Source organism: Oreochromis aureus, linkage group 5 (genome assembly GCF_013358895.1).
Source record: "Oreochromis aureus strain Israel breed Guangdong linkage group 5, ZZ_aureus, whole genome shotgun sequence".
Lineage (NCBI taxonomy): Eukaryota > Metazoa > Chordata > Actinopteri > Cichliformes > Cichlidae > Oreochromis > Oreochromis aureus.
The window spans coordinates 14,961,973-14,989,409 of NC_052946.1; the positions used below are offsets into that span (position 1 = coordinate 14,961,973).

The 27,437-nt window shown below is 41.2% G+C and overlaps 3 protein-coding genes across 3 annotated transcripts; 1 reads left to right on the top strand and 2 right to left on the bottom strand.

Annotated features, from left to right (window-relative positions):
- Positions 1 to 1,827: 1,827 nt before the first annotated feature.
- LOC116326547 lies at positions 1,828 to 10,736 on the bottom strand. Its single transcript, XM_031747887.2, has 4 exons — positions 10,438 to 10,736; positions 6,546 to 7,015; positions 3,566 to 3,612; positions 1,828 to 3,479 (listed from the first exon to the last, which is right to left on the bottom strand). The coding sequence occupies exons 1-4, from the start codon at positions 10,613 to 10,615 to the stop codon at positions 2,492 to 2,494; spliced, it is 1,683 nt and encodes a 560-aa protein (XP_031603747.1). The 5' UTR covers positions 10,616 to 10,736; the 3' UTR covers positions 1,828 to 2,491.
- Positions 10,737 to 11,504: 768 nt separating this feature from the next.
- Positions 11,505 to 17,740, top strand: phf13 (PHD finger protein 13). Its single transcript, XM_031747838.2, has 5 exons — positions 11,505 to 11,941; positions 12,801 to 12,902; positions 14,375 to 14,554; positions 14,654 to 15,065; positions 15,162 to 17,740. The coding sequence occupies exons 1-5, from the start codon at positions 11,897 to 11,899 to the stop codon at positions 15,392 to 15,394; spliced, it is 972 nt and encodes a 323-aa protein (XP_031603698.1). The 5' UTR covers positions 11,505 to 11,896; the 3' UTR covers positions 15,395 to 17,740.
- Positions 17,741 to 17,826: 86 nt separating this feature from the next.
- LOC116326557 (dnaJ homolog subfamily C member 11-like) lies at positions 17,827 to 26,709 on the bottom strand. Its single transcript, XM_031747901.2, has 16 exons — positions 26,555 to 26,709; positions 25,800 to 25,929; positions 25,584 to 25,657; positions 25,385 to 25,486; positions 25,117 to 25,245; positions 24,900 to 25,022; positions 24,332 to 24,405; positions 24,047 to 24,236; positions 23,825 to 23,910; positions 23,287 to 23,403; positions 23,034 to 23,189; positions 22,598 to 22,667; positions 22,339 to 22,396; positions 21,914 to 22,056; positions 21,701 to 21,830; positions 17,827 to 21,591 (listed from the first exon to the last, which is right to left on the bottom strand). Exons 1-16 carry the CDS (start codon positions 26,627 to 26,629, stop codon positions 21,566 to 21,568), a joined length of 1,683 nt encoding a protein of 560 aa, XP_031603761.1. The 5' UTR covers positions 26,630 to 26,709; the 3' UTR covers positions 17,827 to 21,565.
- Positions 26,710 to 27,437: the final 728 nt, after the last annotated feature.

Genomic DNA, 27,437 nt, shown 5'->3' on the forward strand with positions numbered 1-27,437 from the left:
GGCCACATGGTCCATATAAACTGCTGGTGTTGGTACAAAGGCTCCTGTCTTGTCTTCATAGGAGAATTCTCCTCATCCTCAGCCCTCCATCATAGGGTCTTTCCCATATCCTCAATCTAAATGCCACCTGTGGGTCAAAATAATCCATTTATAGAGTCGTGTGAAAAAGAAAGTTGTCACTTTCTAAATCGTCTTGTAAAACACTCAGTAGGCTCTCATTGCTTTCATGGGAATTAAGTGGCTAAATAGGTGTTGCTGATCAAATGATGATCAAAATAAGACCATGCAATGGTTGCAAAACCACCATGAGCTACATCTAAGATGCTACAGAAGTTAGCATGTTAAATGCTTAAGTTCATGATAGTACAATCAGAAAAACACTGAACAAGTATGGCATGTTTGGAAGGTATACAAGGAAAAAACCTCTCGTCTCTAAGAAAAGCACATGGCAGAACAGCTTAGGTTTGCAAAGCTGCATCAAAGGGATAAAACCATAAGACAGATAATGGTCATAATGCTGTGAATTATGTACTGATAGGCTGTTTGGTTTTCTCCAAACAGCCTCCAAACAACTCATACTGACTGTCACCAAGCTAGAATAATGTTCCCAAAGTGAGGAGCTGTTATTCTAAAGGATGTTTTCATCTTTGGGACACAAATTCACCCCCTTAGAATATTCTCCAATTTTCTGCTCAAAGAGTAGCCTACCATCAATTCAAAGAGTACCACAGGCACCTCTAACACAATGCTGTCTTACATACAAAGTGCTTCATTGATTGTAGCAGTGTTCTAAACCTGCACAATTAATGTTTTGGCAAAAGAGCGCTCCAACATTCGAAAGGGCAATAGTATATTTACATATATAAAAATATATTTATCTACAATATATTTATTGCAGAGTCCTAATTTCCACCGCTATGCAGACGATCAGCTCAGTGATCCTACACCTGAGGTCCTTTCATCAGGCCCAAAAAAGGATTTTATTTTTTATTTTATTTTAAAAAGACCACAAAAAAATGTCATCCATGCTTTCACGCCTTTATGTTTGGACTGCTATATTTCCTGCTTTCAGTGGCTGTAGCCCAGGAGGTAGAGCAGGTCAGCTACTAATCAGAGGGTTGGTGGTTTGATCCCTGGCTGCTCCAGTCTGCATGCAAAATATCCTTGGGCAAGGTACTAAGCCCAAGTTGCTCTCCGATACATCCACTGGAGTATCAATGTTAGAAGGTGCTTGAGCATAGAAAAAATTGCTTGCGCGAATGAGTGAATGAGGCATGTTGTATAAAGCGCTTCGAGTGCCCATGCCACTCTAAGTGGTTCACCAGCCACCTGGTGGATGTTAAGAGGTTTACACTAGAAATAGTGGCTCATCTGCACGATCAGCTTGGTAATAACAGGTATAGAAAAACTTAAACTTTCTGTTATAAGCTGTGTGCTAACCTAGACCTCGCTGCTTCTTCATATCTTCATATCAATTGTATTTACAAAATGTGCAACTCTGTAAAAGCATACCAAATATGACTTGGGGGTGAAGTTAAAGGTACATGTAAACATAATGAAGAGTTCTGGAAATCTGAAAGATAACAGGAGTTAGAGTCAGAAGAACTGTAAGAATGAAAAATAACCTTTTTACAAACAGTGGAAGATGGTAAAGGGTTTTAGAAGACCTGATACAGTTTTACTGTTGCTCAAAGATGAAGATGGATGACTTGAAATGGGTCAAAATGTCAAAGAATGAGCTTTATAAGGGGTAATGTCAGTTGGACTGACACAGTCAAAAACAGCAGCTGACACATTAGTTTAAAGAACTTTAAACCAACACAGAAATATGTTTTTCTCTTTAAACTTTTTATTTTTAAAACAGTCCAACTCTTTGTTTAACACTGTACAAAAAGTAATCAAAGAACTGTGCAAACTATTGGTAAACTGATTAGTTCAATAAAATAATCATCACAGTGTATGCAGGACTACAGCGTGGAATCATGCAGTAATGAGGGAAAAGTGACAAATAATTGCATCAAAGGTCTGGCAGATTTTATTTTTTTAAACAAACTAAACTTAAATGACACAAATTAAGAAGTTCAACAAATACATAAACCTCCAATAAAAAGTAATGAGAAAGTTACATTTACAATAATGCCAGCAGAAACGATTACTTTCAAGTCATGTGGTCCCTTTCAAAACAAATGTTCAGAGCACATCATGGTAACATGAAGCCACAGCCTCCTATATAGTTACTGTGTATTAATGATTTTAGACAAAAACCTGAGTGGAGTTAAGCTATTGATCATGTATACTGAACCTGGAAAGGTTCAGAACTCTTCAGTTCAAGAGTTAAACCAGCAGGATGCTTTTATTGTGAAAAAATTAAAGAAAATGTTGCATGCTTCAGTAATGCTTCGGGTTTCTCTGTGATACAGTGGAGAAAAAAACTGCAGTAACCCATCTTATGCCGTTAATCTGGCCCATAGGGGAAAAACAGCATACAGCACTAATTTGATGACGTCGATGACAACTTTACATTTGCTGGCAAGAAGTAATAGAAAAAGAACTCATCCAATTTCTTCTTCATGATCTTGATAATGACGTTGTCACGGTATATACGCTGAACCAGCATGTCTTCTCTGGACAACACCAACAGATCACACCACGACGTGCCCGTAACCATCATCTCTCCCTGGATGTGCCAATAGTACGGGTGATTCTTTTTCAACTGTAAGACTCCATTGCGACAGATCACGAAAGCGCAATCAATGAAGCTCCGAAACTTGACGCATTTAGCATGCACCAGTCCAAAACTGCTGGTCTCATTGGAATCGTACACCAACCCATCAGGGTTCGCCCCCAGCCACGGAGCATTCGGATGAACGACAAAACCACAGGGGTACCAGTTGACGCACATTTGCCGACAATATTGCTGGAAAGCTTCATTTTTTATTTCCTCCTCTATCTGTGCTGCTTTGCTCAGAGAAAATCCTTTCTGAATCTTAAATACCAGATGCTTGATATTGCTTTGTCCCGATTTGAGTTTGCAGATCTCTCTGAAACGGCTGGTCAAGCGCAGCTTCTGCAGTTTCTTTATGTTCTCCTTACAGCCACGAGTGGATTGCTCCAGAGCGTGTGCTTCTTCCCAGGTGACCTGCATGGCATTTACATGTTCCTGCTCCTTAGCGCTAAGTGTAGGAAGGGCAGACACTGATTCCAGTTCATGGTGAGATAGAGGAAGCGGCAGCCGAGAGGGAGCATCACTGTTTATCGTATAACCCTGACTTGATGGCAAAGGGCACTGGTAGGATAGGAGGGAACCTTTGGGAACTTTACCAAAAGCACAGTCCACCCATTCCACATCTGTTGTGAGGCCCATTTTGGTTATCAAAGGCTTCTGGTCATCAGGAAAGTCCCTGTAGGCTTCTTTGAGTCTTTCAATAAACGACTGGCATTCAGATGGGACAGCAGTGGTGAATGCCATGGACGTCAACCTGTATGACACACATCATTATTATCATTATTATTATTATTATTATCAAGTTGAGAGGGTGATTATTAAGGTTCTTGCCATTCTTACCTTGGAAATTCTAGCATGGTTTTCTGCAGGGGGCACACTGGATTCTTCTAAAGAGTTTCAGCCAAAGATAGAAAGAGAGAAGTCCATTTTAATTGTTAAAAAATACAAACAAAAGACAAATAAAAGCATCTAAAAGCATAAAGAGTCATTTCTGTACATATCTGCAGATGACACCATTATGGAATCATGTATATTCAGAAAAAGGATTGGCCAACTAACCCTGCACTTGTGTGACAGCTCCTTTACCTTCAAAATGAGTGCCACTTATAGCTGTAAGCAGAGTCAGCATCACTTTAAAGTTCTTGAATAGATTCACTATTTATCTGGACAAAAAAGCAATTCCAAATGCTGTTTTGCAGTACAAAAGTCTCCTTACATACACATTTTTACTAACCATCAGACTTGTACAATTTTTATTTATAAAAATTCGGAAGCACCAGAAACTCAGAATGCACTCGCCTTCATCAATAGAGGCTCTTCATTTTTGAAACTTAAGGCCAATTCATCAGCCAATATCTTATATCCTGGATCACTTATGGCAGTTCATTCAGCAGTAATTATTATTTTTAAACACAAAATGGGAAACGAAAGGTTCTCACAGTTCCTGTAGAACAGGACTGGGATTTAATGAAACAAACTTGATCGCTGAATCATCAAATGCTTTGGGAACAACAGTGATTGTATCACCACTGATTCAAATTAGCTGTAAGGATGTTTATAAGGACTTCAGAGCAAAGTCTGGCTTTAACTTGGCTTTACCTTTACTCAGGCTTAATTTCACATCATATCTCGAATAAGCATGCATCAATAAATTCCGGATGGTGGTGTTAAGCTGCATGTGGACTTGAGACAATTATTTAATAAGTACCGCTCTACTTTCAAGTTAAACCCATTAAGACTACTAAGAATGCAGACATTAAATATAATCCAGTTCTTCAAAAGCTAATTCACTGACACTTTTATTTCCATGAATTTGAGATGTCTCTTATCCTAAGTGAACTAAAGAAATGACAGCTAAGGGAAACTGGAAGTCAGCACAAAATGTGGATGGCCAATAAAACTTTCAGACGATGTAAATGCTGAGCAGACAAGCAAAGTAAAGCTTCCATAAAGCAAAAGACCCGCTGAAAGGTTTAGCTGACAGGGAGCTAGTGATGCAACATTTCACTGTAAAGCGCTGATGCGCAAACAGAGTCTAAAGGTAAAACTTGCATGCCACATTCTCGCAAAACTCGATGTCTGAGGTATGCAAAGCAACATGTCATACTGTAAACAAGTGGCGTGGACAGATAAAGTTGAGTTAAAGGTTTACGGGATAAAAGGAGCAGCATTTGATGAAAGAATCCCTTGGCAGTCGCTAAACATTGGAGTGGCAATATTCTTCTTTGGGGTTGTGCAGCAGTAACAGCAAAAGCACAGAGAGGCTTTCACCTCATAGTAACAAAATCTCATTGGACAGCAGCCCTCAACCATCAGCTACTCAAAGAAACACAAGCTTAAGCATTTTTGATGGCACTTAAATTCATCTGCCTTAGTAATGCTGTGTAAGCAAGACAGCCTAAAAACATGTCAGAACGTAAAGTAATCTGCACAGAAAAGTGGCTGAAAATTCACAAGTTAGGAAGAGAAAGACTAAGGCTACGTTCACACTGCAGGCGAAAGCGCATCAAATCCGACTTTTTTGACCCTGTGCGACCCATATCCGATCATGGTATGACAGTGTGAACAGCACAAATCCGATATTTTCAAATCCGACCTGGGTCACTTTCGTATGTGGTACTGAATCCAATACATATCTTATGTTTCAGAAAGCAACTGCTGTTTGAATGGTCATGTTGCATTAATTCCGCCTTTTATGTCACTGACACAAGACAGACGCCAATAATCAGCACCGGAGAAGCGCCCGAGAAGACATCACGAACGGAAATGTAAAGTCCGAAACAAGTCTTTATATTAAAGGCCATCAGTCAAACAATACTGTTTGGTCTGGGTCTAAACAGAGCGCGTTGTGTGTGACGTCTTCTCTTGCGCATGCGGGCCGCTTTGAGGGTTCACACTAGAGCGCGTTTGCTGTCACATTTTATATGTAGTGTGAACAAGCAGACAAAAAAAATCGGATTCGATCAAAAAATCGGAATTGAGCATTAAGACCTGCAGTGTGAACGTAGCCTAACTGGCTGCCAAGTGTTCCAACATGCATTACAATAGTGATTCCAGGTGCTGTAAAGCTGTTCAAAGCATAAAGAGCCATATTCAGCGATCAGTAAAATCACTTAAAACTCTGTACTGAAGTGAAAGAAAGGAAAACAGTAGAAAGATGACATATCAGATATTAAAACTGGAAAATATATATTCCCTCAAAAGTTGACATTAACTCTTCTTTTATGACACTACCTTGCTTTAAGCAAGACTCTCCTGGAAAAAGACACCTAGAGTGTTGCATAGGTCACTCAGCAATAAGGGGGCCTTCACAGATGTGTAAGTTATCTATGCCATGTGCCCTCTAACCCTTACCCCCCAACCCCCAAACCATTACGGATGCTAGCTTTAGAGGTAGGCACTGATAACAAGTTTTACCTCTTTAGCCCTGTCCCACATTTCCGAAGTGAGCTTTAAGATTTTGGTCGGTGGTCCCCCACAATGGTTATTTCTGAAAGATTCCAGATCTCTAGGAACTCTCAGGTTGCTGATGTGTTGTCAACCTAATAAGTTGTAATCATTGATTTCTGTTTTTGTTTACTTATTTGCTTATTTTATTGAGTGTCTGATTTTGGGGGGGAATGGTTGTAGTTCCACAACTATTGGCTATTTAGCATCAGAAAATAAAAGGAAAAAAGAAATCCCAATAAAATAAACATTTATAGACAATTGTCTACTTTTGGTGCACATTTACTGAAAAGTGTGTGGGACCTTGGAAAGTTAGGAATAGCATTTTGGATTCTCAGCAAAGCTACTTTAGATTTAAGAGGGCAAAACTTACTTCTGTGTTTGAAGTTTCTGAGCCTTTTTGAAATCGGTGGCTCTCACTTGTCCCTTCTTCAATCTGGCAATCTGCTTCTGACTCATCTGAGGCACAGTCTCCATCTTCAGTTGCTTCATCAGTTGAGCTATTAGCTGAAGCCTCAAGTCTGGTATTTGCCACATGAATCTGGTTTGTGTCAGTGATGTCTTCTTCCTCTTCTTTTGATTCAAAACGGTCTGATGTAAAAACGTTGCTGGCTTTACCCAGCCACAGTTGTTGTCCCAAACTTATGTCACACTCAATATGCTCTTCTTTAACACAGTCTGGTGTAATGAAGTTGTCAGCTTCAGTCAGCGCTCGTTGCTGATCCCAACTTAAGTCATATTCTATTTGCCCTGCTTTAGCTTTTGTAGTGAGGCCCTCCGATATTTCAAGGTCCACCCTGGTGTTAGGCTCCGAGGGCTGTTCTCCACCGTAGTTATTAACATCTGTCATAGGAAATAGAAAAAAAAAACATTATTGAATACATTACATAGCAATCATATATGTTTTGCTTTAGTTTGAGTCATGGTACTTGCCCTTAACCTGTGATTCTTTTAACATGTCAACATGGACGTGTGAACACATAAGAAATGGAAACAGCTTATCTAAGCTATCCTTAGACTCTTACCATGTGGGGGAAAAAAATCAATAGTCACCATGCAGAACAGCTGTTATTGAGTTATTCACAATCACCAGCCACTCAGTTAGGTACACCTGATCAAAAGCTCTTCAATACAAATATCTAATGGTTTCAGGAATGCAGGCCTACTTACGTTCAAACTGAGCATTAGAATAAGGAGGTTTAAGTCACTCTGAATGTGCCATGGTTGTTGGTGCTAGACGGGCTGGTGTGATTATTCCGGAAATCCCCAAGCTACCTGGATTTGTCTGCACAACCAGCTCTAGAGTTTACAGGATACGGACCAAAATGATAAAATATCCAGGGAAAAAAAGAAAATTCTCTAGCCAAAAATCCCTTGTTGATGCCAGAGGACAGAAGAAAAAGGCCAAACTACCTTCATCTGACAGGAAGAGAACAGTAACAAATCACTCACTACAATCGAGGTATGCAGAAGAGTGTCTGTGAGCGCACAAAACATCAAACCCTGAAGCAGATGGACTAAAGCAGCAGAAGATCACACTAGATGCAACTCTAATCAGCTAATAATAGGAAACTGAGGCTCGCCAACAGTGGACAACAGAAGACTGAGAAAACGTCTTTTTCTGTTCCAACATCCAAATACAAATCACGCTTTGTACTAGGGCTGCCACGATTACGTTGACTATTAAAATCGACAAATAATTCAATAGTCGACACGTCGTTTGAAGCTTTGTAAGATCCCAAAAGACGCAGGAATAAGTAGTAGGATTTAAGAGTGTAATAACGGACTGAAACGGAAGATGGCAGCACTGCATGTAGAAGGATGCCAGCTGCCGTTAAACCTCGAAGAAGAAGAAGCTGTGTCCGGTATCGTAGCTGTGTCCAAATTCAGGAACCGCATCCTCCTCTGCCCGCATTTGTAGGCCGATTACATTACAGCGACACGACGAAGACTGTCCAAATTTGAAGACTCCGACAAATGCGGCCTTCATCTCCCCAGATCTGAAGGATGGGTCGGGTGTATACTTCGTGGCCCAACCTATCCCAGAATTCATAGCGCGGCCCTGCTCAGTTTCCAACAATGGCGGCAGCTAGCTTGTTTTAATATTACTCTTATTATTCTTTCTGGGTCACAAAATAAACGTTTAACATATTTTCAGCTGTACAAACTTCAAATATCTGCTCAGTTTATCAAGACACCGCATATTTTCAAAAGCGCTCCGACGTTTTCAGAGACGTCTGTTACCAACCAGCTCGATAGCTAGCCGGGGTTCAAGGCTCACTAGAGCCGGTGAGAACACCGGACTCCCGGCAAATCGTTTTCAAACCCACCGCCATCTTTCGCTACTCAGGTTAAACATGATATATAAGTCACTTAGATAACTTAAGAATGTTATTGTTTGGCTTTTTTCAGTATTTTATTTGTTGCTGAGTAAATCGGTTTGGCTGAGATTAAAGTTATAGTTTTTACACAGCTGAATAAATGTCAAGCAGACAACTGATTATCAGAAGTGTGAGATGCTCGAGAATATACTCCGGTGTCCTGTTATATTTTAGATAGCAAGGAGCAGACGGCTGACTTTATTAAACTCCACTGAAACAATCTGCAAATTTCATTAAAATTTTACAAACTACCTATCATCTGGTCTTTATTTTTAGCTAGCACATGCCTTAAACACTTAAAGCTGTAAGCTAATGATAGTTATATAAGACCAGATGCATGCTGGTGCAATAAGCTGTACGTTTTACGTCCAATGGATGCATGATCTGATTAGTCGACTAATCGCAAAAATAATCAGTGACTAGTCGACTATCAAAATAATCGTTTGTGGCAGCCCTAATTTGTACCAATGATTCAGGCTGCTGGTTGTGGTGTAACCGTGTGGGAGTGTAACGGTTTCATGGTGCAGTTTTAGACATCTTAGTACTAAAACACAAATTATCTCAAACTAGTTTCTTGAACATCACAATTGCTTTACTCCACTCAAACGGCCTCTAAAGTCACTAGATCTCAGTCAAGCAGAGCACTTTTGAGATGCAGTGGAAGGGGGAACATGGATGTGCAGCAGACAAACAACAGCAACTGTGTGATGCTATCATATTTTTATGGATCAATATCTTCAGCACTTGACTGAATCCGTGCCAGGAAGAATTAAAGCAGTTCTGTTAAGGTTAAATGGGGTCCTACCTGGTAGGGCTGGGCCATATCATACCATTCACGGTAATACCGGTACAATGTTAGGCAACGATAAGAAAATGAAATATCGCCATAAAATATGGGTAAAACGCGCATACGCAGTGCCAGAGACAAATGCAATCGCATGGCAAGATGCTGTAAACGGACCAAACTTCAGTCAGGAGAACAACTGAGATAATCCATCCACAATAGAAGGTTAGTCATTAATATACTGCAACAACATGGGAATAGAGCAACTGTGATAGAATACAGCATTAATGAATCAATGGTACAGAAGTGGAGGAAGCAAGAAGAATGAGTTGAATAAAGTTTGATTTATCTGACTGCTTTGTTTTGCTTAATGTGTCTTATAATCCCGTGCACCTTATGGTCCAAAGAATACGCATTTGACTTTTTTATTTGGCACACTGCAGTTTAATGTTGCAAAGCGCCTCTTTTTAACTTCAGTGGATATTATACATGGTTATGCTCAGGATATGTCAGCCCATTTCTACTGGAAATGCCTTTTGGTTTAACTTTCAGCAAGGAATTTGCATTTGCACTGTTAAATTTTTATATAGGTTTAATGCACATAAAAAACAGCTGCTTGTTTAAGTGAAAATAAATGGATGGGGGGTTTTTTGCGCTAGTAAAGTTGTGGAGTTGTATTTTGTCTCGCATCAATTATATCGTCAGTTATATCGTTATCGCAAATTTTCAAATATATATTGTGATAAATATTTTTGGCCGTATCGCCCTGCTCTACTACCTGGTACTGGTCGTTTTGTATGTGTTAGACTGATGGGTGGGTTACTACCTATGAAACATGTCCGCAGTAGTTTAGTGGTAATGGCCAATCGAGGTGAAGTTAATTTTCACAGCTTTATAATGTGAGGGGGCACTTTCGTCTTGGTCTTAACTAATTAAAGCATTAAATTACTCATGTGATGTGCAACCATCAAACACATGTCCTACAGTATTTACATACAGTGTCGCATTAAGCTTGCAATGCTTTAATTTAACAATTCCTCTTCAAGCGTAGCTAATACAGGTCAGTCAACTGGAAACGCAAGGAACCAAAAGCAACAAACCTATCCTGTGTAACTTTATCTCGGGGTTGAGGACCATGTGCAGAATGTTCCGCAGGCGCTTGTTTTCCTCACAGCACTCCACAACGATACTTTCAACTTCACCAAACACCTCCGTGGCCACAGCGGTGAAGCGTTCAGTCAAAAAGCTCCGAAAGCCCTCGAGTCTAACGCTCGACATTTTGGACTATTATTATCTACACAACGCCTGAGTTCCTCCGCGTGAACACGCTCAAACAAAAGAAAACAAACGGAATTTGGCAAAGGCGACTTCCTGTAGGAAAACTCTTCTTCGGTGGATTACGTGGGTCACATTAGCGCCCTCTTCTGACAGCGCGCAATCTACAAGGAGTATTTGAAGTACAGATTATAAAGATTGAAGAGGAAATAAAATTTTGAGATTACCGTCGAAATTTTAAGATTAAAGTCGAAATAATATTTTGAAAAAACAAGTTGAAATTTTGAGATTACAGTCGAAATGTTATTTTAAGAAATTTTAAGATTGAAGTCAAAATAATAATTTGAGAAAAAAAGTTGAAATGACACGCCTTCCTGCTCAAAGGTGTTCTTCACTGGGCTAAACGTTGTAAAGGATTTTCCTTATATAAAGCTCAGTGCATTCCTTCTTTTTAAGAGTGCTGCCAGATTGTTGATTTTGCCACTCCAAAAAATGTATGCTTTGTCTGTGATCAGTTTATTTTGGCTTTTTTTTTTTTTTTTTTTACCCTAATGATGACACCCCATTACTTACATCTGTAGACGACATACTGAGAGTTCCAGTGAAAAGATCGAAATGCAAGTCCAGCACTTGGAATCGACCCCTGAGCTTTTATCTGTCATGTTTCTCACTAAATAATGAAGCCTCGCCTATATGAAACTGCTTGTCAGTATTGACCGATTAGTTTAGGGCCTTCGAGTTTCCATGCATATTTTCCAAAGCAGAGAATTTGTTAAAATGTGAGAGACCTTTAAAGCAGGCCTGCTTTTATCCCTTCACACTACTGGCCAAAGATGGCGCTAATCCACCACTTCGTTCCCTTAAATAAATAACTTTGAAGGAGTAGAAGAAGAAGAAGCAAGGGGCAGGCAGCTGGTGACAGCCGAAGTGTACCGTTCCCCCCACCCCCCTCAGCACTCTGTTAACTGGATCAAACGGAGAAATTGCCGGACAGCTCGATGGAAATACAATAGTAACGTTTGCTGATAGTCGGCGATTACATTTTATAACTTTGACCGGACAGCACTAGCGTTTGTAGGCGAGTCCAAGTAGTGTTATCGTTGCCGCTTGCGGCAAACTGAGTTAACACTGTTGCTTCGAGTTTTAGCATAGGTAACGTTACCGTTAGCTGTCTAGCAAGCAAAAGCTAAATAACTTCAGTGTTTACGGTCCCATCGGATTGCCAGCTTCGACAGTCTGCCAGGTTATCGACAAAGCCGTCAGGTTGTCGGCTACTCGGTAAAGATGGGTGACATAAACCCATCGACATCCCATGCATTTCAGTCGGAGGTGAGTGTTTTATATAATTGTTTGACAGTGAGTAGTTTGCAGTCACGGCTAGCGACGTAAGCAAATGTCAACTTATTTGAGGTTGTTACTGTGACTAGCAGCTGCTGATTAGTTAGCGTTAGCTTGCTGCTGCTAATGTTGACATAATATTAGCCAGTGGAAAAATTTGACAAGTTATACACACCAAACATTCCCGCGGTATTAGAACAAGTTGTCAGCGTTCTGTAAATAAAACTTTACATGTCGTGTGAAAATGAGTCATTAATGCCACTTTAAACGGTACTTCACGAAACCTGCGAGCTAGCCTTACTGTATGCTTCATGGAGAATAAAACATTCCATCATCATTACGGAGCATGCTAACATTAAAGCTAGCTGACTAACCGTCATATTCACGCCATCTGGATTTTTCGTAAGTTAACAGCTGACGGACAATGATGCTCTTGTTGCATTTTGTGATTCCTTGATAGTATGTAATATGTGTTACCGCGCGGCTTCGTTGTTTTGTCCGTTAATTGAACTATAGTGACACTAGCTGGTTAGCAGTAGCTAGTGAGTTATTTGCGGTCTACCGCTAGCCGACCAAGCTAACATTAGCTGTCGTTTTTAGTTGGGTTTGTCGGTGGGGGTTGGCAGGAAGGTTCACTTGCATGTCTATAGATAAATATGTGGGGGGGGGGCGTAGTGAATCAAACTTTTGCTTGTGTTAGTCGCCTTTTCTCCCCTGTTCAGTTCTGCTACGAGTGTGGTACCATGCAGAGTAGAGGATGTGTGGCGATCACTCGTCGTTCATATCAACGCCATGTCTGGCAGTGCAGGTTTATTGCAGCTAATGCTTCGGTAACGTGAATGTGTTTCAGGGTTTCAGTCCGCCGTACAGGAGGAGGAGGACAGTGGAGGATTTTAACAAGTTTTGCACTTTTGTTCTGGCATATGCCGGTTACATCCCATACCCCCAAGAGGTAAGAAAACCAGGCGGTCGGTGCCTGTGCACTCTTCTTCATATCAGCATCTGTCTAGTTGGGCTATAACGGTGTCTCTTAAATGTTTTAATCAGGAGCATTCCCTGTGTTATACATAGTTGCATTATGTTTCCGCATGTAAACAAACAACCATACAAAGTTGGAAAATATTTAAAATATTCAGTCTTGACCAGCAGAAGTGAAATCTACACAGAATCAAAATGTTTGTGAAAATGATAAATAACCAAGATCCAAAGCCTGTCACTGAGGCTATCTAAGTGGGGGGGGGGGAGTGTTTTAATCATGAGCTTTATTCTAAAACCGGAGCTACTCTTTAACAAAACGATTTGGATCAGTTACAGATGATCTTGCATATCCACTGTGGATAACATCAAGTAACCTAAACCTGTGGTCTATTTGTCAGTTATAAAATGACTTGATGCAGCTGCTGCCATTCATTATCGTTTTTTTAATTATTATTATTATTATTATCTTCTTGAATTTTATTCACTCACTAAATTGGACACAAGAGTTTGTCTTCTGCTAATCTTGGGGACCAGAAAGGAGATGGCCAGACAGGGAGATTATCTTTAACAGATTCTTGTGGCTTTATAGTTTCTCTGGGTGTGTTTATTTTAGTTTTACACATACTCAACTAAGAACTTTATCTTCTTTCTTTTTTCTTTTTGCACTTACGTGGACTCTTGGCTTAACACATTGGTCTCTTTTGCCCCTGTCCTTTTTTTAGATAGATAGATAGATAATATATCTATATCTATCTTTTTTTTTTTTTTTTTTTTTAATTCTCCCACATTTACAGCCATCTGTGATGTTACTATGTACTAGGTTAACTGAATCGGTTGTATGGAAAGTAGCCCTGTTCATGCTGGTCATTCATTCACATTTATATGCATTTAACTTGTTGAAAACATTCATTTTACTCTAATTACAGTTTGTTTTTTGTTTTAACACATGCTCCTCCACTCTCTAGAACATGGAAGCCATGTCCTGTTATCAAAGGATGTAGAGCTGCATCCTTTGATAACAGTGTATCTTTTGTTACACAATGTTTGTTTGTTTTTTTTTATTCAGACTCACTTAGATAAGAAGCACCAGGTGGTAGAGATGTTCCTGTAAAGTGACACACACCCTTGATAGCATCAAATGTGTTCTGTTATTCTCCACTGCTCCAACTAAAGTAGAGCATTGTTTTTAGTGCTATTTTCTGTAAATCCAAAATAAAATGTGACATCCCTTTCTCTGGTTTAAGTGCAGTTTCTTTTATCAAAACTAACGTTGGATGACTTTGTTTCCTTTTCTTCACCATCAACAGGTGACTCATTCGCTTTCCTTTCAGTGATTTATTTTTATGGTCGTGTAATTGCAAATGTATTTATTTTTTACCTGTTAGTAGTCTACTTCATCTCCTTATGTTAGTGAACTAACTCCTGCACTTCCATTTATTATTTTAGGACTCTCCACTGCGCAGTAGCTCAAGCCCCCCAAACAGTACAGGCAGCACAGCCGACAGTGATGGCTGGACCCCAGGACCAGCATCTTCCTGCCCCCAACGCCCCCTGAAGGGCCCCCAGGATAGGAGCAGGAAGCGTCCACAGCCAGGACCCATTCTGTCCAGCCACGCCAAGAAAGATGTAAGACGGATTTATGTCACATCATCAACCTTATATAATCAGACCAGGTAAAAGTTTTGTTGTAATTTCCAAATGGATATCAAATTTTCTCCTCTGCAGCACACAATCACTACCCTGCATCCAGATGATCGCAGGAAAGCTGACAAGCTGAAGAAGAAGAAGAGGAGGAAGGAGAGGGAGCATCAGTCTGTTGAAGAACGTGGGGCTCACTCAGCAGTCCCAGAGCTGCAGTGCCCGCTTTCCTTTGGCGGCCGAACAATCAAAGAAGAGCCAGAAGATGACATCAGCATTCCCCTCCACCCCCAGTGCGTGCCTAGCCCGTCCCCTTGCAAAGAGGAACCCAAGGAAGAGCGTCGATACTGGGACGGACGAGACCTTGAGGAAGGGGTGGTAAAGATACAGAAAGTGGAGGGCTTTTCAGGAAACAGAACAGTGTTCCGCCAGGGGAAGCAGGTGGTGTTCCGAGACGAAGATGGCTCAGGGGAGGATGAGGATATAATGGTAGACTCTGGTAAGAGATTTGGGGGTCAGAAATGCTTAAATGTTTTAAAAAACTGATGAATGAATAAAGTGGAAGCTCAGTGTATTCTGTCTCCTTTCTTTTCAGATGATGACTCATGGGACCTGGTGACGTGTTTCTGCATGAAGCCTTTCGCGGGACGCGCCATGATCGAATGTAACAAGTGCAACACCTGGATCCACCTGTCATGCGCTAAGATCCGCAAGAGTCACGTGCCAGAGACATACGTGTGCCAAAGCTGCCGAGAGACACACGGACCCCCAGACACTCGACGTTCCCACCGCTCGCGTGTGGGCACACGCAAACACATGCTGGACTGACCCCAGGCCACATCCTGAACTCTGACCCTGACCGCTCCTACTTTAACCCTCTACTGGACTGGCCCCTCCTCACATTCAGGTCTTGCACCCTTCAGTCTCTCTCCTTCAAGGTTCAGCCATGAACCCATATTTTCTACAAACATTTTAGTGGACCTATCCCGAGCCCTTATCCCATTTGAGAACAATTTGAGTGCTATTTTAGATTTACTAAGGTTTGTTTCTGCTTCCTACAGACTCTGCGCGTAAGGCAATCACTGAATGGATGTCTGTCTGTAGATGACATTAGCATAGCAACAAACCGCTACTTTTGGGACTTGGTGTCTCGTGAACACTGGAAGCATTTTGAACTGCCATATTGAGAAAATATTCTCACAACTGCCACCCACTATGGTGCATGCTGGGATTTGTGGGAAAAATGGTTTGCACTTTTTAAAAAAAATCCACCTAACCTTTCTTTCAGAGACGGGTGTGTCTTTCTGATCTGATTAAACTGGATTTGATTTCTCTATGATGCCTCTATTGATGTTACATAATTAACCATTTAAAACAGGAAAACAAGTTGAGGCTTGTGTCAATTGCTTCAGATGGTGCTATAGTATTAAGCTGAGGTATAATCGAATAGAACAAAGATGTAGGATAAGAAGCTAGAGTCTGCATCTGCTTCATCAGTTTGTTGTTCTGCTTTTCTTGTTTAAGACATTTTCAAGAATATCATTGAGGCCATTAGCCCATACAGCTGAACCAAGATCTTGTCTTCCAGACACTGATATTCCTCTGAATCAAGACGTTACTCAGCCATACACAGAAGCTTTCACACTTTATGTTTCTCAAAGTGTTTAAACAGTGTTCTTCGCTGACCAGATTTGTTCCTAATAAAGAAATTGTTATATAACAGTTTAGAAAAAAAGAAAAGTTCAGAAAATGACAAAAGTCAGGTTTTCAGTATAAGTGTATCCTGTTATCTCTGGTCAGTATGATTTTAGTTAACCGCTTCATGCTCTTGACAAAGTTTTCAGAGACAAATATATTTATAGAAGGGAACCACAGTTCTGTTTGGAGTACTGACAGGTGAAAAAAAAAAATGTATCTTTAACTGGAATGGTGTCAGAACAGAAATCTTCAATTTTCAATGAAGATTTCCGATTGAAATTATGCACGCGAGCGTTTTAATAAGGGTGTTGGCGATGCATGTGCTGCTATGAGTTGTCTGAACCGATTTCCATGGTTTTTTTTTTTTACTTTTTTTTTTTTTTTTTTTCACGTCTTTTGCAAAGCACCATTTAGGGATGCACTGATGTATCAGCAACACACCGGTACTGGCCCATGTTGGCCCTGTTGAGCTGTTTTTACACTTTTAACTCTGCACAACGTTGTGAGAATCGGGGCTGTTATCTACACTTACCCTCTGACATGTAGCATACAGATTTTTTTCTATTATAAGGATTCATTTGTCACCCTGGCCTAAAGTGAGTAATGTTCAGTAATAATAAACGTAAAAAATGGAAGTCAGATTTTTATTTTAAATGTCTGTATTGATTCTGAATTTTCAAATCAGTGCACCCCTAGTACCATGGTAGTGGTGGTTTGTCTCTGGAAGGTCAGAGCAGAAGAACAGATCTCAGTCAGTAATCGCCTCCCGTTAACATTTTCATTGCAGTATTCGGTTCTATGTGGAGTACCATTGATGGAAAATTTGCTCCCGTTTGGATAAAAAAAACTTTAAGCTTTGTTATTCATGTGCCATCTGCTGTTGGGACTTGTGTGTTTCTGAACATATACATATATATATATAAATAAATGCATAAAAGCCATACTGTAGAGTGACAGATTTTAGACTCAGATTCTTGGATATTTGTCCGTGATGGGGTTTTACAATGCAGAATCAAAGAGTTGACCAGGGAACGACTAAAACAGACGAAGAATGTTTGTTTGGGGGTTTTTTTGTTTTTTTTTGTAAAGAACAAGAATTTCCAAGAACGATTAAACTCGTCTGTGCACTCTCCTGGTATTTACAAATGTCGGTTAACTGGTTTGTACCCAGCAGTCGCCTAAGTTATGTTTTTAAGACATTTGAAGAACTAAAATCACTTTTGCTGTTTCTCAGGACATGCATGTCTTGAAGAGAATCTGAAGACACCTTCAGACACAAGCTCATAATTTTGAGTGTGCGTCTTAAAGACAGTGTAAATTAATGTTGGAGGGGGAAAAGCTCATTGTGATACAGCTTGTTTAATCTGATCCTGGGTTGTTCTATCCTCTTACTGAGAAAGCGTTGTCTGTACTGTGGTGCAAACTGTTTCTGTGAAACTATTGTAAACTACTGTAAATAAAGAGTTACCATTTTAACTTGATTTTTTTTTCTTTTTGGAGGGGGGGAGGTGTAAAACTCCAGTGTATTCTGTGACTCTGGAGGGTGTAATCAAATGCCAAACATGTTTTAATCATGTTTATTGTCTTTACAGGACACAAAAACGGGCTCCTGAAACCATTCATAACATTTAAATACTACGGCCAGTCAGTTTGGATGATGGGTTGGAATGTAACAGCAGGGAGCAGTCTTTCTGCAGGCCTCAGGGTGGCACCAGAGCAGAGGTGACAGATGACTTGACCAAGAAAATTTTACATCACACTTAAAACAACATAAGACAAATACTACAAACAAATAGTGCAAAATGGATGCTGGAAGAGTAATCCCAACCAAAGAGCAGTTTAACAGCTCTCCCTTTCTCTAACATGACACCAAAACTTGCTGTCTCCTAACCCTGTCAGTGCTTGACTTATTATTATTGTTGTTATTATTTTAGGCCTACCCACACCTTCTGGATGTGTATGCTATTCATAGAAATGGACTAATGAAAATCAAAAGGACACCATATGAAGTCGCCTGCATTAATCAGTATTTCTTGATGCAAACTCCAGTTTAGTAAAAGTGTACCACAGTTAGAGGTTTGGTGACAGTCAATCTCTGACATTTGTTCCAAATGCTGTGCATTTTCTGCAAAAAAAAATTACATTTCCCTAAAAGCTCATGAATAACCCACTGTAGTTATAGAACCAGCTTATTGTGATTACTGATAGAAATAACAGTTTAGGACAGGGAGACAGATCAAAACAAAGAGGAGCAGGGTGCAACTAATCTTAAAATCTTTGGGACTTTTGTGCTGCATCACCTACCAGTTTCTCAACAGTTAAGTGTATCATAGGATTTTTTGCATTTTCCTCACCATTAAGAGGAGCAAATAACTACAGCCAAGGAGAATTAGTGCATGTATGACCACCTAAAGTGGCTTCAGAACACATTCGCCTTGCAAGCAAAAGATCCCGGGTTCAGTCCTAAGAGAAGAGACAAATCCCTTGGGGAATGTGTCGGAATCCCCAGAGGAATTGAGGTGGTGTAAAAATCTGCCGATTAACTTTGTGGTGCTACCTGCAGTGGCGAGGCTTTGTGAATAAGGGAGAAAAATTTTTTGTTTATCATCTAAAGGATAGTAATACAAGCCCTCTGCAACTATTGAGTGGCGTGTTGTTTAAAATGAGTGCGAGTCTGATTTGTTTTCAATGAAAGCTTCAGGGAGAATAGTATTAAATTAAAATATATGACTAACTAAAACACTGTAACACCTAATTCAGACAATATAGCTCTGTGGTTTGGGTGAGGCTACGGTTCAGTTGCTCAAAACCACTAGAGTCAATGGAAACATGTGCCTCTGTTCTACGGACTTTCCACCTCAGAGAGCAGCAGCAATACCCCGGCACAAAATAGAGTAGATATTATTGACAACTATATTGCCAAAAGTGTTCACTGACCCACTCAAATCATTGAATTTAGGTGTTCCAATCACTTCCATGACCACAGGCGTATAAAATCAAGCACCTAGGCATACAGACTGCTTCTACAAACATTTGTGAAAGTACCGGTTGCTCTCAGAAGCTCAGTGAATTCCAGCGTGGTACTGTCATAGTTGTTATTATAATAAAGTGGAAGCATTTGGCAATGACAGTAACTCGGCCACAAAGTGGTAGGCCACATAAAAATCACAGAGCAGGGTCAGTAGATGCTGAGGTGTGTAATGCACAGAGACTGCCAACTTTCTGCAGAATTAATCGCTACAGATCTGCAAATTTCATGACCTTCAGATTAGCTCAAGAACAGTGTGTAGAGAGCTTCACAGAATGTGTTTCTATGATAGAGCAACTGCATCCAAACCTTACATCACCAAGTACAATACAAACCTTGAGATGCAGTGGTGTATAGTATGTTGCCACTGGACTCTAAAGCAGTGGAGACGTGTTCTCTGGAATGATGAATCAGGCTTCTCTATGTGGCAATCCACTGGACGAGTCTGAGTTTGGCAGTTGCCAGGAGAACGGTACTTGTCTGACTGCATCGTGCCAAGCGTAAAGTTTGGTGGAGGGGGATTATGGTGTGGGGTTGTTTTTCCAGGACTTGGGCTCAGCTCCTTAGTTCCAGTGAAAGGAACTCTTAATGCTTCACAATTTCATGTGCCAGCTCTGTGGGAACAGTGTGGGGAGGCTCCTTCCTGTTTCAACATGACTACAGACCAGTGAACAGAGCAAGGTCCATAAAGACATGGTTGCGCAAGTTTGGTGTGGAAGAACTTGACTGGCCTGCACAGAGTCCTCACCTCAACCTGACGGAACACCTTTAGAATGAATTTGAGCAGAGACTGTGAGCCAGGCCTTTTCATCCAACATCATGTCTGACCTCACAAATGTACAAATTCCCATAAACACACTCTTAAACCTTGTGGAGAGCCTTCCCAGAAGAGTTGAAGCGGTTATGGCTGCAAAGGGTGGACCGACATCATATTAAACTCTAAGATTTAAAAATGGGTTGTGAGGTGTGTGAAGCCAGACAAGCGAATACTTTTGGCAATATAGTGTATAAGAATGATCATTTCAGATCAATACAAACCATGAAAGGTAGAGGTGGGTTGTAAAGTGGCTTGCATATGCACAGCCCTATTACAGATATGACAACTGGGGAGTGTAAAGGGGGAATCATCTGATCTGTGACTGCAGCTGGGCTTGATTTCATAGCCAACATGTTAAACTCAATTAATTACAGCAGCAGCAAATGAGCTACATGTGGCAAAAGTGCTGATCTTCTCCCATTTGCATCCAACCAATTACAAAATAGTCCCAGTTCAAATGTTTCAAATCCATGCCAGTATTTTACTGCTACCACTGGATTTGTTCCAGATATACATCAGAGAAGTACAAACTATAACCTTCACTGTATTTAAAGTCCTTATAGAAAATTCTGTTTTGGCTGCAGCTGCACAGTCAATCAATAAACACTGACGCAAATCAAAACCAAGTTGAATTTCTGCCTTTAAATTGCAGTCTAGAATAGATATTAAAAATCAATATGTGGAATTTGAGCTTCTCTCCCTCTCTTTAGTTGGAACATTACCATTAAAGGGCAACTCCCGCGTTCCCTCCCCGAGCAAGCCCTCCCCTTTCTTCCACATCTCAGCCTTCACAGATACAAGTTCAGAGCACCAGTTAGCACCTGCCGACCGGCACCACAGTGAGCAGCAGACAGCGGCACTAAAATCATAAATAAATTAGGATGATTTTTTTGAGCGGATGATGAGAAATTTAAAAAAAAAAAAAAAACACGAGTTGAGTCATTCCTCAGTCGTGGCTAGCCTCGGGGTTAGTGAGACGTGATCTGTGACCAGAAACATTTACATGAATTATTGCAATGACTATGCCATACCAATATTAGATCAAAACTATCAATGTGATACACATTTAGGACAAAGACTACAATTATATGGGGTAAATTAGAGCCCCCACTTTTAGCTCATTACTGAGGGAGTGTCAGGCCCTCTTGTGTAGTGCATATATAAATCTATGTTGTAGGTCTGTAGGGTTGTAGGGTCTCCCCTGCAGCAGGCAGGTATTTGAGCACCTCTCTCAGGTGTGGGGACACAAAGGGCAACACCTTGTCGGTGCTGACTGAATTCTGCTGGCCCACAGGAAAACATGAGGAGTGGAGGAACTATCGGATTTGCTAACGTCACAACAGAAGAAGGCCAGAGGAGAGAGGCCAGCTTATTTTCGATGTGACCCCCTCCATTCTTGGGTTCTTCTGTTCACACACAGTCCGTTTGCCTCGCCATGCTCCGACAGCGCTGCCCTCTAGGACTCGGACTCAATTCTGTGAGCTGATGAGACAAAAACACACACTAATAATCTGAACACGGATGTAAGCAGATGCTGTGCTGTTGAATAATATTGTAAATAACGTTGCTCTTAATAGTCTCGCATACTAACATTGCTTGGGTATCCGTAGCGACTCAGTGTCTGCAGAGATGACTTGGTGCAAGACACCCCTGAACTGGTAGAGTAATTTTAGGCTCTTCTCTTCGCCTACACAAGGGTCGTAGAAACCGGGCAACCCTGACTGCACACAGAGAAACAGTTTAAAAGCAATGCATGCAGATGTACATCAGATGCAGAAAGAAAGTCTCGTTTGGTTTGACGCACCTTAGAGGCCTCAGTGAGGATGAGTTTGGAGTCTTTGACGAGGCACTGTAGAGGCAAGGTCACATCGATGACCTTGGCTTTCTCCTGCTTCTGGCTGGTGTCTGACACAAACTTCCCATACCAAGCATTCAGGATGATCAGGCCTAAAAAGTAATATACGCCCATCATGATTGGCTTCACAGCAATGACGTTATGGGAGTCAGACAGACAGGATCTAAAGTTACAGGGCATTATGTAGTGTGACAGCTACTTTGACATGTGTTTCAATTATATGGATTTTTACCAAGTTTTGAGTGGATACAAACTTAAAAAAAAAATATCAGTTTTTCCACTCCGTGCAATGATTTTATTTTGTTTGTTTGTGTGTGTGTGTGTGTGTGTGTGTGTGTGTGTGTGTGTGTGTGTGTGTGTGTGTGTACTCTCACCCATCTTGGATTCTTCTGCTTCTATGATTCTCCTCACAGACTCCTGCATCAGCAGAACCTGCAGAGGAGCCGAGGGAGGAAAAAAAGGCGGGAGGGGAGAGGGGGGTTAGAAAGAGAGCAAAATCAGGATAGGATTGTAGCGAGCTTTTCTGGCGAGATTCAGTCATGAGTTCATAATGAGGAGAGCTGAACTCAGAAACAATGATCAATTATCCCCCACACACAATAAAGAACTGTGTTTCAGCATGCAAGTACTCACAGCAGACTCTGCCTCCTGCTTCTTCTTGGCAATGTCTGTGGCAGAGCTCTTCCTCTGCAGCTCCAGCTCTCTGAGAGGCACAGAGACAGACAACAATCACCCGCTGGGATTCACATTGGAGGCGTCTGTGATGACAGTGTAAGCATGAAAGAAATCCCTCTAGTATTAACAACACCCGCAATAGAAATGCTGCTCTTTTTTTTCCCTCCACAGCGGAGTTGATCACCTTTATCTGATGGGCAAAGTTTGGCCATCATGCTATTCATTAAGTGTAAAAAAATTATATTAAATAGAGAAAAGCAGAGGAGAACCAGGTGATGATTAATAGAAAATGATCTTTTCTTATTTACGAGTTTTTGAGAACAAGCCTGGAACCAAGAGTTTCTTCTGCTGGGACAATGTGAGATGCTGTTTGAGGCAGAGGACATTTACTCACTGTTCTTTCTGTGCTTGTGTGTACGGGATAACGATCAGCCTGTGGACGGCCATGTACACTAGCAGAGGTCCCACAGTGGCATAGAAGACGGCGCTGGGCAGCAGTTGATCAGTCAGATGGACTGGGAACAGGTATGTTTGATTTGCACGTGCCAGCCTACATAAGCCCAAATGTAAGCACACTCTTATAAGATAATCATGCAGTGAGGCAAAGACACACAGTAGAGTGAGACCACATTGTAGATGGCCCATACTTGATCTTGAGTGTAACTCCCTGCGGGACCCCAATGCTGACAGTGGCTGACAGTATACTGTGTCGGCTGATCTTTCTCTCTGCTCCATATTCTACCACAGTGCCAAACCAGCCTGTCCTAGAAACACGGGAACACAAAAGTGAACAGGGACCATGAGATAAATGAAACCAGGCAGCTAGTAAAGACAATAGCATGGCCACAATTGGACTTTCAGAGCTACTATAAGTGGTGATCACTGTTGTGAGAAAACAGCATGTTTAAAATGTTTGCTGTTACATTCCCTTTTAAAATAATGTCTCCATTAATGCAAGACATTGAGAGATACAGATCATGGCTTTTAATCATTCTGTGTAGTTTTTGTCTTAATCTGCATTAGCTCTGTGAATAAGCTACTGTTATGATTTTGAATATGCTAACGAGAAGAAAAAGTCAAATTATATTTCTATAACTCTCATTGTATGTTTGGATAAAACCAAACACAACATCAGCAAACTATTTTTGCATGTATGCATGTTTAGGACACTTTTTACACACATACTTCACAGAGCCTTTAACTTTGGTCTGGTCTTCATCCTGGAACTTGTACTGGTAGCTCATCATCAGGTAGGAGTGTGGCACGCCCAGCTGGACAAGGCAGGTTGGGAAGCCAGGAGAACAGCAATAAAGAATAGAAATAATAAGGAAAAAAATGATCGAATTAATAAAAGTAATGACGTAGTACTGCTGCAGCCTTTGTGTGTATGCTTATCTTTGAATGTACCTGCAGAGCTAGAGTAAAGTGGCTGCTCTTGGTGTCTCGGACGAGGCTGGTAGTCATGGCGCTGTTGGGCCCCCAGCGCCACTGAAGATAACCCATGGTGTTCTGATCCAGGTGCCGCGCTGTCATCAGAGAACAACTCGGTCGCAAACCTCGAGGTGAGAACTGTAAACCGCACTGGGCTGTCATGAAACTGAACAGAAAAAAAAAAATCACACAGAAAGTAGATATGAAAGGAGAATGCAGTTATGCAGTTTGACACATTATTGACAAAAAGTTAGGCCTTACCACCGTGGTGTGACATTGCGAAACACCTTTAACCCAATAAGAGGTCCCAGTATGTCTCCCGCACCAAACTCCACCTGCAACAAATGCAGATGTAAGTACACGGAAGGAAGAGATTGTAGAAGGCTACGAAAACTGAACCTACCACCTTGCGCACTACATACATCATGTCTGCAAGAATTACCAGTTTGCAGGTGTATGATTCCCAACTAGTTAAAGTGAAAGTTACATCAAGATTTCCATTTGGTCTTTAATGGGAACCTTCATGACTCATGTCCTTCAACCAAGGAAGATCTGTACAATCACTTCAGTTTAAAGGTGCATGTATTAAAGGTCACAATGACCTTGATCATTGGCCACCAAATTCTACCCAGATTCTCCTCGAGTCCAGGTGGACATCTGTGCTACATTTTCAAGAAATTCCTTTAGCATTCCTGAGACAATGTGCCCAAAACCCTGGATAGACACATAGACTTCCTCAGAGGTATAATGAGATGGATGGACAAGTTCCTACTCATTAAAACAAAACGTTAATGTGCTTCTTTCTGTAAATATGTCTGCTTGTGCGTACCTCCCCCCAGCCCTTGGCTGACATAACCCTGCGCACGGTCATGTTAATGTTTCCTCCTCCGTTCCCATTATGGGTGGAGAGCGAACCAGACAGCACTGCTGTGTCAGAGTTCGTCAAAGGAGCCTGCAGAAAGACAGACAGCACAGAATACCGATGTGATCTTGGCTCAGGCTAGCACGTGGGTGGACGGTAATGGCTAAGTGAATGTTTGTTGTACCTCTATAGACTGAGAAATATGCATCTTGTTGATTTCAATATGAGGAAAGCCTCCTCCTGGCATCTCTTCAAAGTCTTCATCATAGCGGTCAAACAGGTCCGTTGCATCCACACCAACGCTGATGGTGCCCTGAATAATGATGCAGTGACAAACAGATTGACAGGATTAATTAAGAAAAAAGGAAAAGAGCGCGAGACATAATGCAATGAATGTGGAAATACTCCACAGTGAAAACAGGGCTGTTTCGTGCTGTTATGATGCTGCAAACCTTAGGGTTTGTTCTTTGCTGCAGTCTCCTCTCCTCTCTCTCTCTCTGTAGCCTTTCATATTCCTCTCGAATTTCTGCTGGTGTCCTCTTCCTCTCCACCACCTACACAGAATCACAAAGTGCGGGTGATGCAGACACACCACGTAGCAGCGAAAAACCACTCAAATGCAAGAAAAGTAGATTATGTTTGGAAACATACCTCCCAGCCTTCCACCTCCAGCCCTTTCTTCCCAAAGATGTCATAGATAGCTCTGGAATGAGCATCACTCAGCACTGAGCAGAGGGAAAAGGGGTTTGTGCACATGTTTTGCATGTCATTTTCGACTTTCAACATCCACTGATCCCAAAGACAGGCAATTAATTTCCCAAGTTCAACTATACCTACTAAATGCTTTACACCTATGAGCTTCCTCACCTTCATAAGCCTGGTGAACCTGGTTGAAAAGTTGCTCAGCTTGTCTTTTCAGCTCTGGGTCTCGATGTTTGTCTGGATGGTAGAGCATACATAGCCTCCGATATGATGCCTTTAGCTCCTCAGCTGTGGCCTGTAGCAGGAGACAGGACAAGTGTCACCCCTGAGAATGACTGACTAATTAAACTGATTAAAACAGCAACTGTTGGGTATTTTTGCCTCTTGAATTAATGTCTATTCAATCAATTAACTGACTAATCAGTTAATTGAGAGCTGAAACACCACTGCTGCATTAGTGCGTCCAAATTCAAGAGTGAAAAACAGCCAGCAGGCGTTTACATTAAAAAGCCATTAACAAAAAGTGTAATAATGCACTACGCGTTAAGCTAAGGAGTCTGCCCCTGTGTACCTAATGCTATCTAATGTTACTTAGATGAGCAAGTACAATCCACACAGCTCATTTTCGCCCCAGTTTTTAGAAAAACCTAGATTTCAGAGGATGTTCTTAGACGATCGTAGCATTTCTGCCAGCGCCTACTTCCATGTAAAGTACATAAACAGCCTGCCTGACATGCATCTGCGGCATCGACCGGTCTCAACCTCTAACGATGATGGTGCCCACTGAGAGAAGCGTTATTCGGGTGGAGGATGACAGCACACGGGCTGCAGAAGGCTTTCTCATTAAAACCCAACACAGAGGTCACAGCAAAAAGTCCGCTGACGTCGGACATCACTGATAAACACGAAGCTAACCTTACCTCTTTCCTAACGTTGAGCAGTGAATAGTAGTCCTGATTGTTAGACTCAATATCATCATCTAAGGGAGCCGCCATGTTTGCGTTTGGCCCGGTTCGGTCCCGCCCACTCGTTCAGTGTTCTGGGAGCTCATTGGTCAGTCACAGGAGGCGCCGCTGTCTTTCTGTCGTCCTCTGCTGGCTGTATACATACAAGGAGAAAAGGGCTTTTTATAAAATGTATGTTGTCAGTTTATGACTTTTTTTTGTCATCCTTCAATTTGAATGTGCGCCAAACACTCAACTGTGATTGGCTATGACAGATTTCGGGGTGTTTAACAAAATAAGTACTATCGAAAAAGAAGTCCCCCTGAAACAGTGGAAGAAATAATAAATAAGTAAATAAAATCTTGTTATTGGCATTGGTTCTTGGCCTTCTAGTAATTTAAACATTTCACAATCTGTGCATCGCTAATAATAGCCTCTTTGCGTCTACTACTTCCTTTCCTTGAACATTTCATTTTGCAGCCTTATATTTCTACACTATATTTATAAGGTGTGGTACTCTGTACTCCACTACATTTATCCTAAGATAAAAGACCAGATTCAGATTTTACAACCAAATCACTGTTGACACCCTCAGAGCTCAATGACTATCAACTAGTTGCCAACTAAGACATGGGTGAAGACATCTCTTGACCCTCTGCAGTTTGAATGCAGATCAAATCTGCAGTCATCTACATGCTACAGAGAGCGACATGGTGAAGATTACCCTCTTTGATTTCCATAGTGCATTTAACATGATTCAGCCGCTGCTGCTAAGAAAGAAACTACAGGAAATGTCAGTAAATGCACGCATTCAACAACTCATGAATTACTGACAACCAAAAAGACCAGCTGCAGTATG

Excerpts from the sequence above, each read along its gene's own strand:
- phf13 (XM_031747838.2), top strand. The coding sequence starts at position 11,897 with ATGGGTGACATAAACCCATCGACATCCCATGCATTTCAGTCGGAG. Across the intron at positions 12,903-14,374 it reads ACATCCCATACCCCCAAGAG|GACTCTCCACTGCGCAGTAG; the intron begins GTAAGAAAACCA and ends TTATTATTTTAG. Across the intron at positions 14,555-14,653 it reads CCAGCCACGCCAAGAAAGAT|CACACAATCACTACCCTGCA; the intron begins GTAAGACGGATT and ends TCTCCTCTGCAG.
- LOC116326547 (XM_031747887.2), bottom strand. The coding sequence starts at position 10,615 with ATGTCGAGCGTTAGACTCGAGGGCTTTCGGAGCTTTTTGACTGAACGC. Across the intron at positions 7,016-10,437 it reads GATAAAGTTACACAGGATAG|ATGTTAATAACTACGGTGGA; the intron begins GTTTGTTGCTTT and ends TTCCTATGACAG. Across the intron at positions 3,613-6,545 it reads CAGAAACTTCAAACACAGAA|AAGAATCCAGTGTGCCCCCT; the intron begins GTAAGTTTTGCC and ends GAAACTCTTTAG.
- LOC116326557 (XM_031747901.2), bottom strand. The coding sequence starts at position 26,629 with ATGGCGGCTCCCTTAGATGATGATATTGAGTCTAACAATCAGGACTAC. Across the intron at positions 23,911-24,046 it reads ACTTTACTCTAGCTCTGCAG|CTGGGCGTGCCACACTCCTA; the intron begins GTACATTCAAAG and ends TGCCTTGTCCAG. Across the intron at positions 23,404-23,824 it reads AAAGTTAAAGGCTCTGTGAA|GACAGGCTGGTTTGGCACTG; the intron begins GTATGTGTGTAA and ends CCGTGTTTCTAG.